We start from the raw sequence: 15,645 nt of genomic DNA, 5'->3' as shown, positions 1-15,645 counted from the left end.
AACTGAAAAATATGCTTTTATTTAAGACGTATGTAGATGAGTGTGTGTGCAAAGCCCAGCTTAGGCATGGGTGGTTTATATACAACTTTTAAACTGTAAATATCCTGTGGAATTAGCCTTGAGATTATTCTTGTAGAATGAAAATTAAATATATTTTGTGAATAAACATTAGTCTTCATTAGCCCAGTCGGAGCAGAACAGTAGGATGTTAAACCCCATTTGATGCTTATTTCACGTGTTACGGTCTATATCACAAGTGTCCTTCAAATTTAAAATGAGGAGCAGAACAGTAGGGCGTTAAACCCCATTTCATTTTATTCCATTTCATATTCAAAACAATAAGTACATATGTATTAAACAGCACGCAGCGTGGATTGAACTTCTAGGTGATATAATTGGGTTCTTGTCAAAACATGATGAGATAATTATATTTATAGCCCCCACTTTCTCTTCGCTCTTATTCTAGGTCGATCTAATCGACGTAGGTGTCTTAACGCTCTTAACGAAAATTTCGGAGTTAAATATTCCTAGTTATTATTCTCGTATTCAGGGGCGGATCCAGGATTTTTTTGCAGGAGGGGGTTTGCCAGGCTCCTGTTAAAGAAATATGTCAGCTGACAATTATGTATAATGCCATCATCGTCTACAAATTACCTAGGCATACATACACATTGAGCTTTTTAAAGCGAAAAATCCAACACCCACTTTAACCTCAATTTTTATAACGAATTAATAGGATGACATTGTGATTCAATTTCATTGATGCAAAGCATTAATTGTGATATCACATTATTTTGTCTGTCTATATCATTATCTCGTGCTTTGAATGCCCATCCCATCCCACCATCGGATGATAAAGGATAAATCACACGACCGTTACACTTTACTCATAAAAAGTTTTGTTTTAAAATCTTTGTTATGTAGCTGAGTAGGGTGGGGTTTGGACCCCCCCCCACCTCCCCTTGGATCCGCCCCTGCTATTACTTGTAATATATGAAATAAAAACTTACGAACGAGTTGCATCCTTTCTTCATCTCATCTTTTCAGCTAAATCTTCCTACTTATTATACATGTATTATTTGTATAAAATAAAAAAAGGCAACAAACTTACGCACGAGTTGCATCCTCTCCTAATCTCATCTTTACACCCATCTAACTACTGATAAATATACCAAGCAATGTTTACAGTCAAATTGTTACTCACAATACGTGAAATTAAATGTAAAAATAAAAGCTTCACTTCAAACGAAAAACATATTACCCTTGTTATAGGGATAAATCTATTTGTTAAGGCCAGCTCAATTTTTGCCAAGGTTGGCGAGATTAGGTTAGGTTTAGGATAAGCATTGGGGCTAGGTTAGGGTTAGGGTAAGCATTAGGACTAGGTCCAGGGTTAGGGTATGACTAAGGATATCTAAAGTCTGATACGTCCATGTTCCTAAGCGAGATTATCTAATATTGGTCTGATTCCAATTTCTAACTCAGGGGCAAATAACTCGTCTAAAACCGATTCTCTTTTAGTAGATATAATAATACCAAGGTGAGAAACGGACTGGAATTAAATAATTCAGATCAAAGTTCACTACTTTAGCTTCCGTCAACCAGTAGCAATACTCACTAATTTTCGCTAGATAGACAATCGAGTCTACGATTACGTTTAAAAATTATCCACGTGAATTAAAGAAGGTCTCGTGGATAATTTTATAAAGTGGGTGGGAGGGAGTGTCCTTATCGTAGTCACTAGAGAGATAGAGAATCTTGAAACCTGGAATTGAAGGTCAGATGATTTGGGACTTCGTAATATATTAATATTCCTTTGTGAGAACTAGAAAGATATTAATCCTCGCTTTTCCCTTCATTCTAATCCAAGGGTGTCGGGCGGCCGAATGGTTTAACGCTTGCGCTTTAGATCATAAGGTCTGTCATTGAGTCCAGTGGTGTGTTTTGTTAAATATACGCTTCTACATTACAATAATTAGGGTCACCTGTCCAAATTCTTGGGTTTTCTCCGCCCCCATCAACGGCGCCCACCCGCTGCTAAACACCCTGGTCGCAGGCGTATTATTGAAATAAAATTGAAACATATGTTAGTCCTGAAATGATCTAGTCTGTGGACGTTTAAACCCCCCCTCTCTCTCTCTCTCTCTCTCTCTCTCTCTCTCTCCCCAATCATGGTTTCCTAATAGCACAAGCAAGCACTACTAAATATTATACTAAATATAAATCACCGGTACTTACACTAAATACATTGTATTTCTTATTGATATGATAAAAAAAAAGACCCGACTTTTCCAGTTTACAAAGAAAGGCGATAAACCTGATTATGTCTGACGAGCCCCGAGGACATGGGCGTCACACATGGGGGGGGGGGGGGGTCCGGGGGGGGTAGGTCCGACCCCCCATTTGTTTTTCGGGGGGGGGGGGGTCTGAATATACTTGGACCCCCCAAAATTTACATAGTAGGCCCTAACTCCTATTTATTTACAACAATTATTAGGATTAGTAAAGATTCTATCTGTATAAAACCTGTACATATCCCAATATGGTTTACATTGCTAAAATAAAACACAGAGATAATCATCCTGGAAACATATGTGAAGTGAAAAGTACCTGTGTTCCATAAAATTCTGTCTAGTTAGCCTGTCAATAATATTTTGTTAATTTTTTTCTGCCACTTATCAGAGTGAATTACATGTAGGTACCCAAAAACAATACCACCTAAACCAAATATTTATCGCCCGCTCAGCCAGCAACGTAACCATAATGCTTTTGCACACGGTGTCTTGGTAGACAGCATGGCCACATGGTGTTTGTTTATATTTTTTAGGGGTTTTAAAAAATGGGTTAGGGTTAGGGGTTAGGGTTGCGCCCCCCCCCCCCAATATATATTTCACGGCTACGCCTCTGCCCGAGGAAGAACGATCAAAGTCACCTTTTCAACGAACCCCAGTTAATGGCGCCATCTGGTAGCAAATTGTATAAGCTTTCTGTGGAACAATCAATTTCAGGTAAAAACGATCGGAGTCACATCGAAACAATGCCCTTCTGAAATGGCCTCCCGGAAAAATACGTCCATCGTACCCTTTATTTGACCTTAATTTGGCTGAAAAATGGAAGTCAGTTGTTGTACTGGTAATTATGATTCGTATTAAACATCATTTTGAAGTTGTAATTAAACCACTCGTTGTTCTGTTCGCGTCAAGCATTCTCGTCCAAAAGTCTGTTTTGCCTTTTATGCGAATAGATAAAAATTACCGGTATTTACTCCAAAAATGTATAGTATTTATTGATAACATGAAAAACGACATGACTCCAAGTTTACAAAGAAACAGGTATGTATGTAAGTTGACTATGTCTAGGCCCGTTCAACATGTTAACCAGATTTCGTTAGTAAAGTAAAAACTTATAAGTGACAAGTCTTGACCCAGATCTTTAAATATATTTACACATGCTTACAATATAATATCTATTAATCTTTTTTAAAGTAGTTCATCGTCTTGAAACAAACTTTAAAAACAAATAATACACGGACTATTCGACAGGCGTTATGCAAGAGCTAAATTTACCTATTGTAGATCTTTTTTAGGCCTTAAATGTTATCTAAATTATTAGACATTAATTACTTATATGAAGACAATAATCAACTGTCGATGCCATCGGATGGCTCCGATTTTAAGTTGTTCATCAGCTTGAAACAAACATTAAAAACAAAAAATGCACGAACTATTCGACAGGCGTTAAGCAAGAGCTAAATCTACCTATTGCAGGTATTTTTTAGGCCTTAAATGTTATATAAATTATTAGACATTAATTACTTATACCAAGACCATAATAAACTCTCGATGCCATCGGTTGGCTCCGATTTTAAGTAGATTTAATTACGTTTTGCGGTTGATGATTTAACGTAAAAATGGATAATCAAGACTTAGTTTATTATCGTAACAATTGAGGGGGGTTGGATACGGTCTGTCATTGAGTCAGTTGGCTGGGTTTCGATTCCCCGGTTGTACGTGACAAGGAGTAGGGTCGCCTGTCCAACCTCGTGGGTTTTCTCCGGGTCCTCCGGTTTCCTCTCACTGCTAAAGACCCCTACGCGCGGGCGAATTATTGAAATAAAAAAATTAAACCATATGTTAGTCCCGAAATGACCGAGTTTGTGTCGAGTGGACAAACCCCATCTCTCTCTCTCTCTCTCTCTCTCTCTCTCTCTCTCTCGTAACAATTGTATCAATGACAATCGAGGCTACATTGTAATTATCTCGCAGATAATTGGCTCAGAGTGAAGTCATTTGACTGACATTTTCAACATATTCCATTTTCATTATCTATGTTTTAACTATTAAACTATAGCGAGGGTTGTCAACTGTTTATCAAATATTACATAATACCACATTAAGTTGAGCTTTGTTTGAATAGCTTTTCTTTTTATTCCGTTATTGGTGTGGGAGTAAGACACAGGGGCCTGTTTCACGAAATTTTAACTAAGTTAAAATCCAAATTTTAGTAATTTGATTGGATAATATTAGATTGATTTTAGTGCTTAGCCAATCAAAATTGAAATATCTACTAAAATTTGGATTTTATCTTTAGTTAAAATTTCGTGAAACGGGGCCCTGGTCTCTTAACCTTGAGGTCCCGGGAGGTGGCCGTAGAAATTCCTCTGGAGAGATGGGGTTTAACGTCCACTAGACACAAACTAGGTCATTTCGGGACTAACATATGGTTCAATTTTATTTCAATAATTCACTTGCGCGTAGGGGTCTTTAGTAGTTGGAGGAAACCGAAGGACCCGGAGAAAACCCACGAGGTTTGACAGGCGACCCTACTCCTTGCGTCACATACAACCGGGGAATCAAAACCACGCCAGTTGACTCAATGACAGACCTTTTGATACAGTGCGCACGTGCTAACCATTCGGCAAACCAACCCCCCAACGACCCAAATGGTCATCCATTGTTGTTGTTGTTTTTTTATTTGTAATATTCATAGCGTATAAATTTATTCTTATTAGAAACGACCTTCAAGTTATTCCTCCATTCATAATGACTTGTTTATGTTATATGATTTGATTATTGTGGTCGTTGACCAGGATATTAACTATACAACTGTTATGGTACACGACACAAGAGGTCCCTGTTTATTCATTTAGATCTAAATATTAAGGCTACCTGCAGATTTTGTCAAGGTAACGAGATGTAAATAGGGTTCATCCTACCCTGCTGGACCGGCAAATGTGAGGCGAATGGGTGCCGACATGGGTTCGATTCCCGCAAGGGTTAACAAATGTTAGACCCACGGCCCGTGTTTTCTGGGGGGGGGGGGGGTCTGCAAAGAACCCGCACCTCCCGATAACCCTAACCCGAATCCCAATCCTTCTCCTTTACAGTTACCCTAACCGACAATCTCATCAACAATCACGTGCCCTAACCCTATTTACATCTCGAGACCATGACAAAATCTGCAGGCGGCCTTAATGTTTAGACCTGACTCTATATTCATACAATATTGGATAAGCATTTGAAATGATTTGGGGCTTGTTTGTTTGTGTGTACCGTCTTCGTTAGCCCAATTGAAGCAGAATAGTTGGACATTAAAACGCAGTTCATATCATTTTTGTTTACTTGTGGTATGTTAATACGGAAGCGTGACCTACCGATAATGTTTGTAATCTGTATCTGGACAGCTTGAATTGGAGTATTTTCGTTCTTTCTATATGAAACTGGTCGAGGAATATTCATTGACTTGGAGAATGATAATCTAAAAACAATAACGTAGGTATTTAAAAACAAATACAAACGGTGTGTATAGTTTGGGCGTAACCATGGAAACGTAAATTTAAAAATAATCTAGATGAATAATTTCAGTACTTTTTTTTTGATTGGTTGCAATCGGGCTTATACGCATCCCTTTTGAATCTGAAGACACGGGGCCTTTTGCTAAATTATTGAAATGAAATTGAACCATATGTTAGTCCCGAAATTATCTAGTTTGTGTCGAGTGGACGTTAAACCCCATTTCTCTCTCTCTCTCGCGGTTTTTTCCCCACTGTAAAAGACCCCTATATCTTATCTTCTATATATATATTTGTGACTGTCGTTTGTCTGTCTGTCTGTCTGTCTGTTCGGGGTTGGCGGCTACACTAGGTCTGCCCCGAGTCTGAAATTTGGGGTATAGGGGTAACTCGGACCGGGGAGTAACATAGGCCAGGTGGCGTTAGTCTACCACTTCCGGTTTCGGAGTTATGACCCCCGAGCGAAGTCTGTCTGTTCGGGGTTGGCGGCTACATCTGCCCCGAGTCTGAAATTTGGGGTATAGGGGTAGCTCGGACCGGGGAGTAACATAGGCCAGGTGGCGTTAGTCTACCACTTCCGGTTTCAGAGTTATGACCCCCGAGCGAAGTCTGTCTGTTCAGGGTTGGCGGCTACATCTGCCCCGAGTCTGAAATTTGGGGTATAGCGGCAGCTCGGACCGAGGAGTAACATAGGCCAGGTGGCGTTAGTCTACCACTTCCGGTTTCGGAGTTATGACCCCCGAGCGAAGCCGGTCTGTTCGGGGTTGGCGGCTACACTTGGTCTGCCCCGAGTCTGAAATTTCGGGTGTAGGGGTAGCTCGGACCGGGGAGTAACATAGGCCAGGTGGCGTTAGTCTACCACTTCCGGTTTCGGAGTTTTGACCCCTGAGCGAAGTCTACCACTTCCGGTTTCGGAGTTATGACCCCCGAGCGAAGTCTATCTGTTCGGGGTTGGCGGCTACATCTGCCCCGAGTCTGAAATTTGGGGTATAGGGGTAGCTCGGACCGGAGAGTAACATAGGCCAGGTGGTGTTAGTCTACCACTTCCGGTTTCGGACCCCCCGAGCGAAGCCGATCTGTTCGGGGTTGGCGGCAACACTAGGTCTGCCCCGAGTCTGAAATTTGGGGTACTACTTCCGGTTTCGGAGTTAAGACCCCCGAGCGAAGCCGGGTATCCTGCTAGTATCTGCATATTATTGAAATACGATTGTACGAAAAATAAGAACCAATTTGACTAGTTTGTTTTGGTCTCTGGATCCGCCCTTGCTTTATATCATAAGTCAAGTTTCGTGGTTTCAATTCCCCACGGTGGTATCATTCCGTTCTACTGTTATTGAAATTTAACTGGACCATATTTTAGTCTCAAGCGAATTAGTGAAATAAAATTAAACCATATGTTAGACCCGAAATGACCTAGTCCTCCCCCCCCCCCGCTCGCTCTCTCTCTCTCTCTCTCTCTCTCGCTCTTTCTCTCTCTCTCTCTCTCTTTTTATTTCATGCATTCATTGTACTTATCATTTGTAACAACTGTTAGCTATGAACAAGATATTGTTTGTCGTCTATTATTGACGTTATGAATGGTTTATCCTGGTGTACACGATAGTGTGTTACAATAGTCTAGTGTTCTTATATCTCTATGTGCCACTTATCAAATACCACTTATCTTTTCCCGTGTTACAGATTAAATCTTATATTCAAACAGCCTGATTAAAATACACATCCTACTTCATTTCGTTTCGTTTTGTAGTTCTAAATAATTTTGTTTTACGTGTGTTCACTGCACTAGTATCTGGAAGAGTTGTTAAAGGGGCGTAGTGAAACTGTCCGTTTTGTTTATTTGTATTTTAATTCCAATGAGATTTAAAATTGGAACTCCTGGTAAATGAGATAAGGGAGAGAGAGAGAGAGAGAGAGAGAGAGAGAGAGAGATGGGGGTTAACGTCCACTCTACACAAACTAGGTCATTTCGGGACTAACATATAGTTCAATTTTATTTCAATAATTCGCTTGCGCGTAGGGGTCTTTAGCAGTGGGAGGAAACCGGAGGACCTGGAGAAAACGCACGCGGTTGGACAGGCGACCCTACTCCTTGTCACGTACAACCGGGGAATCAATGACAGACCTTATGATACAGCGCGCACGTGCTAACCATTCCGCCATCCACCCCCCACCCCCCTACGAGATAAGGGAAACGAAACGAAGTTTAACGTCCTACAAGGCCATGCGCCATACAGTGTGCGCTATGGTCTATTCGTATATCGAATTCCAATAGCCAACGGATCTTTTACGTGCACGGCGATATGTACACGGGATCTCGGGTTTTCGTCCCATCCGAACGAGTAGACATCTGTTCGTATCAGGCCCTCCACCCTGCACCACTGACACGTTTTTAGGGGTATCACTGGTTGGTCAGCATTAACTAAGTATTGTTGTGTACATGTATATATTGTCTTGTTATAGATCATATTTTATCATTGCTTGATAATGACTAGAGAAACCTAGCCGAAACGTCGCTCAGTAATAAGCAGTAATTGTCTTCTAGTGTGACCTGTATACTCCAGTTCAATTACTAAATGCCACTGAAACAATTTGCCTGTTCCAATTTTCATTAGACGTTTATTGCAGGTCTTTCTTTAGGCCTGAAATGTTATATAAATTATTAATTAGACATTAATTAACTTATACAGACAATACTCAACTCTCGATGCCATCGCTTGTCTGCGATATTTAGTGGATTTGAATACATGTTTTGAAAAATAATTAAATTTAAAAATTGATAATCGAGACTTTGTTTTTTTATCGTACCGACTTAAGTTATGATGATCGAGACTAGCCTAAAATTCAAAAGCTAATATCTCGGTTCAGGGTGGAGCAATTTGACTGAAATTTCCAGCATATTACGTCGTCTTTTTTAAAACTATTATAGTGAGAACTGTCAACTCTTTATCTAATCTCCCATAACGCCCCTTTAAATGGCGCTAAATGTCTCTGACAGTGGATACTGTTTTATTGTATGGTCTACAAGATAAACATGTGGTATAGAATATGAGTAGGGTAAATCTATTCATATAAAGTCTACACGACGAGCAGTTGTAATTCTCAATTAAAAGGACTACATATACATCATTTCACGCCGTCTGGATTTTCTTTTTGTAATCTCAAACGGCGTATAATGAACCACCATCGGTGTTATTATACACAAATTTAAGACGATATCCCGCGGCTATTTTCGTTTCGGTGTTCTATTTGGTATCACATTATTTGCTCATATTTGGAAATGAAACGTCTAATCGTTTTTTATATTTCAAAATTTCGTTTTACATGTGTTTACTGCACTAGGATCTGGAAGAGTTATATAACCCGCGAAATGAAATGAAATGAATTTATGGTTTTGAACGTCCAATCTGATTAAAACACAGATCGTATTTCGTTTCTTTCTCATAGTTCAAAATTTCGTTTTACTTGTGCTTACCTCACTGGGATCTTATTAAAACACAGATCGTATTTCGTTTCTTTCTCATAGTTCAAAATTTCATTTTACTTGTGCTTACCTCACTGGGATCTGGAAGAGTTGTTATATAACCCGCGAAATGAAATGAACTATGGATAAACCACTAGAAACATCAACGCTGATTGATTAATCAATATCTGACTCATAGGGTCAAAAGCCGATTGATTGAACCCTGACGCGACCTTACACTACAACCGGTCAGATCTTCGTGTAGTAAAGTTTATCGAAAGTATGAAAAACGAAACGAAATATAGATCTGTATTTTAATAGGATTGTTTAACGTCCTACTGGGCGAATGTAGACGGGCATACCGTGTGCTATGAGTGAAATTTTATGGCCTATTTTTATATCGTACTCTCTCTCTTTCTCTCGCTCTCTCTCTCTCTCTCATTAATGTCAATAATTGTTATTCTTTTCTCACATAATAGTGATAGTATTGTAGTTCTTCCGTGTACCAAAGCCTGCGGAAAAATTGAAATGAAATGGCAGGGCTAATGAAGACGAACATACGCTTTGCAGTATGTCATATCTTTGCCCGAACACTGTCTTCCCCCTATTCGTTCCCGAATTTAAACTGCGTACACGGGACCTCCGGCTTTTTACCCGCCCCAATGATAAGTTTCCTTGCCTAGCTCCCCGTCATGTACCACTGACAACAGGAAACCAAGCAGGAAATATCATAATCTTTAAGTGGCATTTAGCGATTGGGTAACACATTAATAGAACATCATTTTTATGGGAAACAATCGCTGGTTTTATTCTAAAAGCACGACGTTTCGACAAGTATCCTCTTGTCGTTATCAAGCACAATGACATTAACTCTTATATATTAAGAGGATACTTGTCGAAACGTCGTGCTTTTAGAATCAAAACAGTGATTGTTTCCCATAAAAATTGTATTCTGTTACTGGAAATATCAGTTAATACAAGGATCGAGTCTGGGATCTACTGGTAAATGAGACGGGGCTATACTGTAGAACAGTAAGACGTTAAATGAAATGAAATGAAATGGGGTTTAACGTCCTACTGTTTCGCTCCTATACTGGGCTAATGAAGACTGGCATACGCCATACAGTGTGCTATGAGAGAAATTTTGCCCGGGCAGCGGCACTACGGCCTACTCTTATATCGAATTCCAACTGCCAAGGGATCTTTTACGTGCACGCCAATATGTGCACGGGACCTCGGTTTTTCGTCCCATCCGAACTGCTAGACAGCTGTCCTTGTCAGGCCCTCCGCCCTGCATCACTGACAAGGCGAAACCACGCCGGAAAATCTGGATGAACTTTCTCGGTCAATGCAGGGATCGAACAAACGACCTCCAGGCTAGTGAGCCAGCGTCTTACCCACTTAGCCACGTGATCCCTAGTAAGACGTTAAGCCCCATTTCATTTTTGGAATAAAATTGGTTTGTATGATTTTTTTTAATAGTGGGTTAATTTCCATAGCATTGATAGAAATTAATGAAATGGTTTTATATTATATATTACAGATACCATGGCTAGGCTTGTGGTGAAGATGCTGGTTTGTTTCACCTTGGTTAGTGTTTCGAGGTCAACATCCGTACAGAATGATGAAGCACCTAAAGCAGCGGGCATTAGAAACATCGGTGTTCAACAGCGACATAATAGCCTGCAAGGCGGTAGAGACGATAATGGTTTAAAATCCGGATACATCCAAGATCAATCGCTTTTAGATAACGGAGAATATTTTCGTAATCAGCATCGACATAAGAATACAAAGCATCAGAATACTTTATGGAAATACCACAAAGTTCCTGAAAATGCAAAACATTTAAGCCAACACGGCGACGTCACAAAAGAACGAATTGTAAATAATTATGTCAGTTTATCTGGTCAACCCATATTATACAAACTGAACAAAAAGAAATCGTCAAGTGAAGATCTTTTAACAGGGGTTCGGGATACTGCCCAAGGCCACAGTCGTAATAGAGGCAGACATAGACACGATCATGGGAGAGGGGATTCCAAAGACACAATAGCGTCGTCACGATCTCGTGGGAGAAAGCACAGAATAGCGTCACAATCTCGTACAATAGAGGATTCCCCGACATCAGCAGATGAACTCTTGGACAGTAGACGCATAGGTCGCGGTGGACCCCGGAGAGTTATCCAGATACTGAATGTTACGAAACTGGATCAGCCCGAATCACACGACAGGAATTCGGAAAATATCATAAACTGGATAAATCCTACTGTTACACAAACCCCAGCAATTGATGACAAAAGGAGAATTCAAAATGAAGAAAGGGTAGATCCACGACGCGCTCAGACTAGAACAGATCCCAGACGAATAACAAATAGGGAAGATCCAACACGAACAGGAAACAGAGATGATCCAAGACACACTGGAAACACATATGGTCCAAGACGAACCGAAAATAGACAGGATCCCAGACGAAACGACAATAGAGTGGATCCGAGGAGAACAGATCCCAGACGAATAGAAAATAGAGTGGATCCGAGGAGAACAGATCCCAGACGAATAGAAAATAGGGAAGATCCAACACGGACAGGAAACAGAGATGATCCAAGACGTACTGGAAACACATATGATCCAAGACGAACAGAAAACAGACAGGATCCCAGACGAACCAAAAATAGAGTGGATCCAAGACGAAATCAGACTAGAGCAGTCCCCAGGCGAATAGAAAATAGAGAAGATCCTAGACGAACAGAACACATACAAGATCCAAGACGAACAGAACACATACAAGATCCTAGACGAACAGAACACATACAAGATCCTAGACGAACCGAACACATACAAGATCCTAGACGAACAGAACACATACAAGATCCTAGACGAACCGAAAATAGAGAAGATCCCAGACGAACAGAACATAGAGTTGACCCAAGACGAACAGAAAATAGACAAAATTCTAGGCGAACGGAAAATAGAGTGGACACAAGACGAACAGACAATAGAGTTGACCCAAGACGAACAGACAATAGAGTTGACCCAAGACGAATAGAAAATAGAGAAGATCCACGAACAGAGATAAGAGTGGGCTCAAGAAGAACAGATCCCAGACGAACTGAAAATAGAGAGGACCCAAGGCGAACAGATCTCAGACGAACAGAAAACAGAGTGGATCCTAGACGATCACATCCCAGGCGATACGATTCAAGACGAATAGAGAGTGCAGTAGACCTTAGAAAAACATTGGGTAGAGTGGACCCAAGACTAAATGAAGATAGACTGGATCCGAGACGACCAGAAAACAGACAGGACCCTAGACGAACAGAAAACAGGCAGGATCCTAGCCGATCACATCCCAAACGATATGATTCAAGACGAACAGAGAGTGAAGTAGACTTTAGACAAACTTTGGGTAGAGTGGACCCAAGAGTAAATGAAGATAGACTGGATCCGAGACGATCAGAAAACAGGCATGATATTAGACGAACAGAAAACAGAGTGGATCCGAGACGAACAGAAAACAGAGTGGATCCTAGACGAACAGAAAACAGAGTGGATCCCAGACGAACAGAAAACGGGCAGGATCCCAGACGAACAGAAAACAGGCAGGATCCCAGACGAACAGAAAACAGAGTGGATCCTAGACGAACAGAAAACAGAGTTGACCCAAGACGAACAGACAACAGGGCGAATCCAAGACGAACAGAAAACAGAGTGGACCCAAGACGAACAGAAAACAGAGTTGACCCAAGACAAACAGCAAATAGAGTAGACCAAAGACGAACAGCTCCAAGACGAATTGAAAATAGAGTGGACCCAAGACAAACAGAGTCCAGACGAAACGATTCAAGACGAACAGCCCCAAGACGAACGGAAAATAGAGTGGACCCAAAACCAACAACAAATAGAGTTGACCCAAGACTAACAGAAAGTAGAGTGGACCCAAGACGAATTGGAGATAGGCAGGATCCCAGACGATCAGAAAACAGACAGGATCCTAGACGATTAGAAAACAGACAAGATTCTAGACGAAATGAAGATAGACAGGATCCTAGACGAACAGAAATCAGACAGGATCGCAGACGAACAGAAAACAGACAGGATCCTAGATGGACAGAAAACAGACAAGATCCTAGACGAACAGAAAACAGGCAGGATCCCAGACGAACAGAAAACAGACAGGATCGCAGACGAACAGAAAACAGACAGGATCCTAGACGAACAGAAAACAGACAAGATCCTAGACGAACAGAAAACAGGCAGGATCCCAGACGAACCGAAAACAGACAGGATTCTAGACGAACCGAAAACAGAGTAGATCCTAGACGCATAGAAAACAGACAGGATCCTAGAAGAATTGAAAACAGACAGGATTCTAGACGAACTGAAAACAGAGTAGATCCTAGACGCATAGAAAACAGTCAGGATCCTAGAAGAATTGAAAACAGAGTGGATACTAGAAAAACTGAAAACAGACAGGATCCTAGAAAAACTGAAAACAGACAAGATCCTAGACGAACAGAAAACAGGCAGGATCCCAGACGAATAGAAAACAGACAGGATCCTAGACGCACAGAACACAGACAGGATCCCAGACGAAGAGAAAACGGGCAGGATCCCAGACGAATAGAAAACAAACAGGATCCAAGACGAACAGAAAACAGACAGGATCCTAGACGAAGAGACAGCAGACAGGATCCCAGACGAACAGAAAACAGACAGGATCCCAGACGAAGAGACAGCGGACAGGATCCCAGACGAATAGAAAACAGACAGGATTCCAGACGAACAGAAAACAGGCAAGATTCCACACGAACAGAAAACAGACAGGATCCCAGACGAAGAGAAAACATGCAGAATCCCAGACGAACAGAAAACAGGCAGGATCCCAGACGAACTGGTCCAAGGCGAACAGAAAATAGAGTTGACCCAAGACGAATAGAAAATAGAATTGAACCAAGACAAACAGAAAATAGAGAAGATCCTAGAAGAGGTGGTGTCAGTAGGAATTCTAGGCGAACCCAGACAATAAGTGGACGTGGGCAAGTGCAGGACTATGATGGAACAGATCACGGAAGAACTCAAAGTAGAGATAGGGTAGATTCTGGGAGAGCTGAAAGTGTGAGTGATAGAGATGGCAGGATAGTCCGTGATAGAAATAGAGATCGAGTAGACGACACCGTTTCAAGAAGAACTCAAAGTATCGACGGGACGGATCCAAGAAGAACTCATAGTATCGACAGGCCGGATCCCAGAAGAAATCAAAGTAGTAGCCGCATTGATGAGAATAGAGTAGATCGTAGACGGCAAACTGGTTATGTTTATGGTACTATACCTGGAGGTCCTTTAGGCATACGTAGAAATGTATCTGGACCTGGAGGTGCTATACCGGGAGGTGTTTTATATGATGCTATACCCGGAGGTCCTTTAAACGTACGTGGTACTGTACCTGGACCTGGAGGTGCTATAACCGGAGGTGTTTTATATGGTGCTATACCTCAAGGTCCGCGTGGTGCCATACCAGGGGGGTCTTTGTCTGGACCTGGGGGTCCGTTATCTGGTGCGATACCTGGAGGTCCGTTATCTGGTGCTATACCTGGGGGTCCCTTGGGATCACAGAGATCATATATTTCACAATCTTATGTTATCAGTCGTGTGTATAAAAATGGGCGTGGTCGACCAATAGAAACAATTATAGTGGATCGAAATGGGCGTGGTGTTATCATTGGAGGTAGTTTAGATAGGAGGGCAAGACGAGGCCTATAAATATATCAAGTTAATAAATCAATCTATTTCCGGAAAGATGGATGATAGGCATTATAATTGGTTCTGACACGTCTTGATATTTTGGAGTAGCGTTTTTTTATAGATGAACTGGTTCGCAAGAGATCGTTAAGTTCAAATAGGTCTGGGTACCTCAAAGTTCAAGGTCTGACAAGATATAATCGTTCGCATTAATTTTATGAAACGGTTTCAGTATGACGAATTCAACAGTTAGATCAGGTGTCTCGTGATATTGTGAAAACAGGTTATTGTTCTGAAAGGTGTTCAAATTGTGTTAATGATTCAATCAGCCCAACTTGCCCAATTCCGTCTTTCCAAATTCAAGGGCAGACAATTTACGGAAACGGACATCTTGTTTTGAAAGATTGAGTCGATTCGTAATGGAATAATGTAGATGTATAATGAAGTTGTCAAACAGACATATTGTACCACGTGTGAAACGTTATTGATATTGATTGATACAATACTTATTGAATTATTCCACTTGAAAATAGTGGACTCTTTTTTTTCTGGAATAATGTATATAAGACAAATAACAGGGAACCTCGCTGTGTATTCTGGATAGCACATATCAAAAATAAAGACGTTTTAATGAAGACGTAATAATGCTCTCAGA

At 41.0% G+C, this 15,645-nt stretch overlaps 1 protein-coding gene and 1 long non-coding RNA gene across 5 annotated transcripts in view; one reads left to right on the top strand and one right to left on the bottom strand.

The window, feature by feature from the left end:
* Nucleotides 1-1,234, bottom strand: part of LOC126822409 (uncharacterized) — a 21,127-nt gene extending 19,893 nt beyond the window's left edge. The window contains exon 1 of one of the 2 annotated variants that reach the window (XR_007680806.2): nt 1,112-1,234. This is a non-coding gene — a long non-coding RNA (uncharacterized LOC126822409). Of the gene's footprint in view, nt 1-1,010 lie in introns of both variants that reach the window. The other variant, XR_007680805.1, reaches the window with a different exon arrangement.
* The window catches only part of LOC126822335 (serine/arginine repetitive matrix protein 2), a 17,253-nt gene extending 1,608 nt beyond the window's left edge, over nt 1-15,645 (top strand). Inside the window, exons 2-3 of one of the 3 annotated variants that reach the window (XM_056101315.1) lie at nt 10,795-11,157; nt 11,239-15,645. In XM_056101315.1, coding sequence (XP_055957290.1) covers nt 10,800-11,157; nt 11,239-15,011 — 4,131 coding nt within the window. In that variant the 5' untranslated portion in view covers nt 10,795-10,799 and the 3' untranslated portion in view covers nt 15,012-15,645. Of the gene's footprint in view, nt 1-5,576; nt 5,772-10,794 lie in introns of those variants that run through there. The other 2 variants (XM_050551168.2, XM_050551167.1) reach the window with 2 other exon arrangements.

The sequence above is a fragment of the Patella vulgata genome, chromosome 5 (assembly GCF_932274485.2).
Source record: "Patella vulgata chromosome 5, xgPatVulg1.2, whole genome shotgun sequence".
Taxonomy (NCBI): Eukaryota; Metazoa; Mollusca; class Gastropoda; family Patellidae; genus Patella; species Patella vulgata.
The sequence above is the reverse complement of the archived record's forward strand: the minus strand, read 5'-3'. Positions and strand labels throughout refer to the sequence as shown.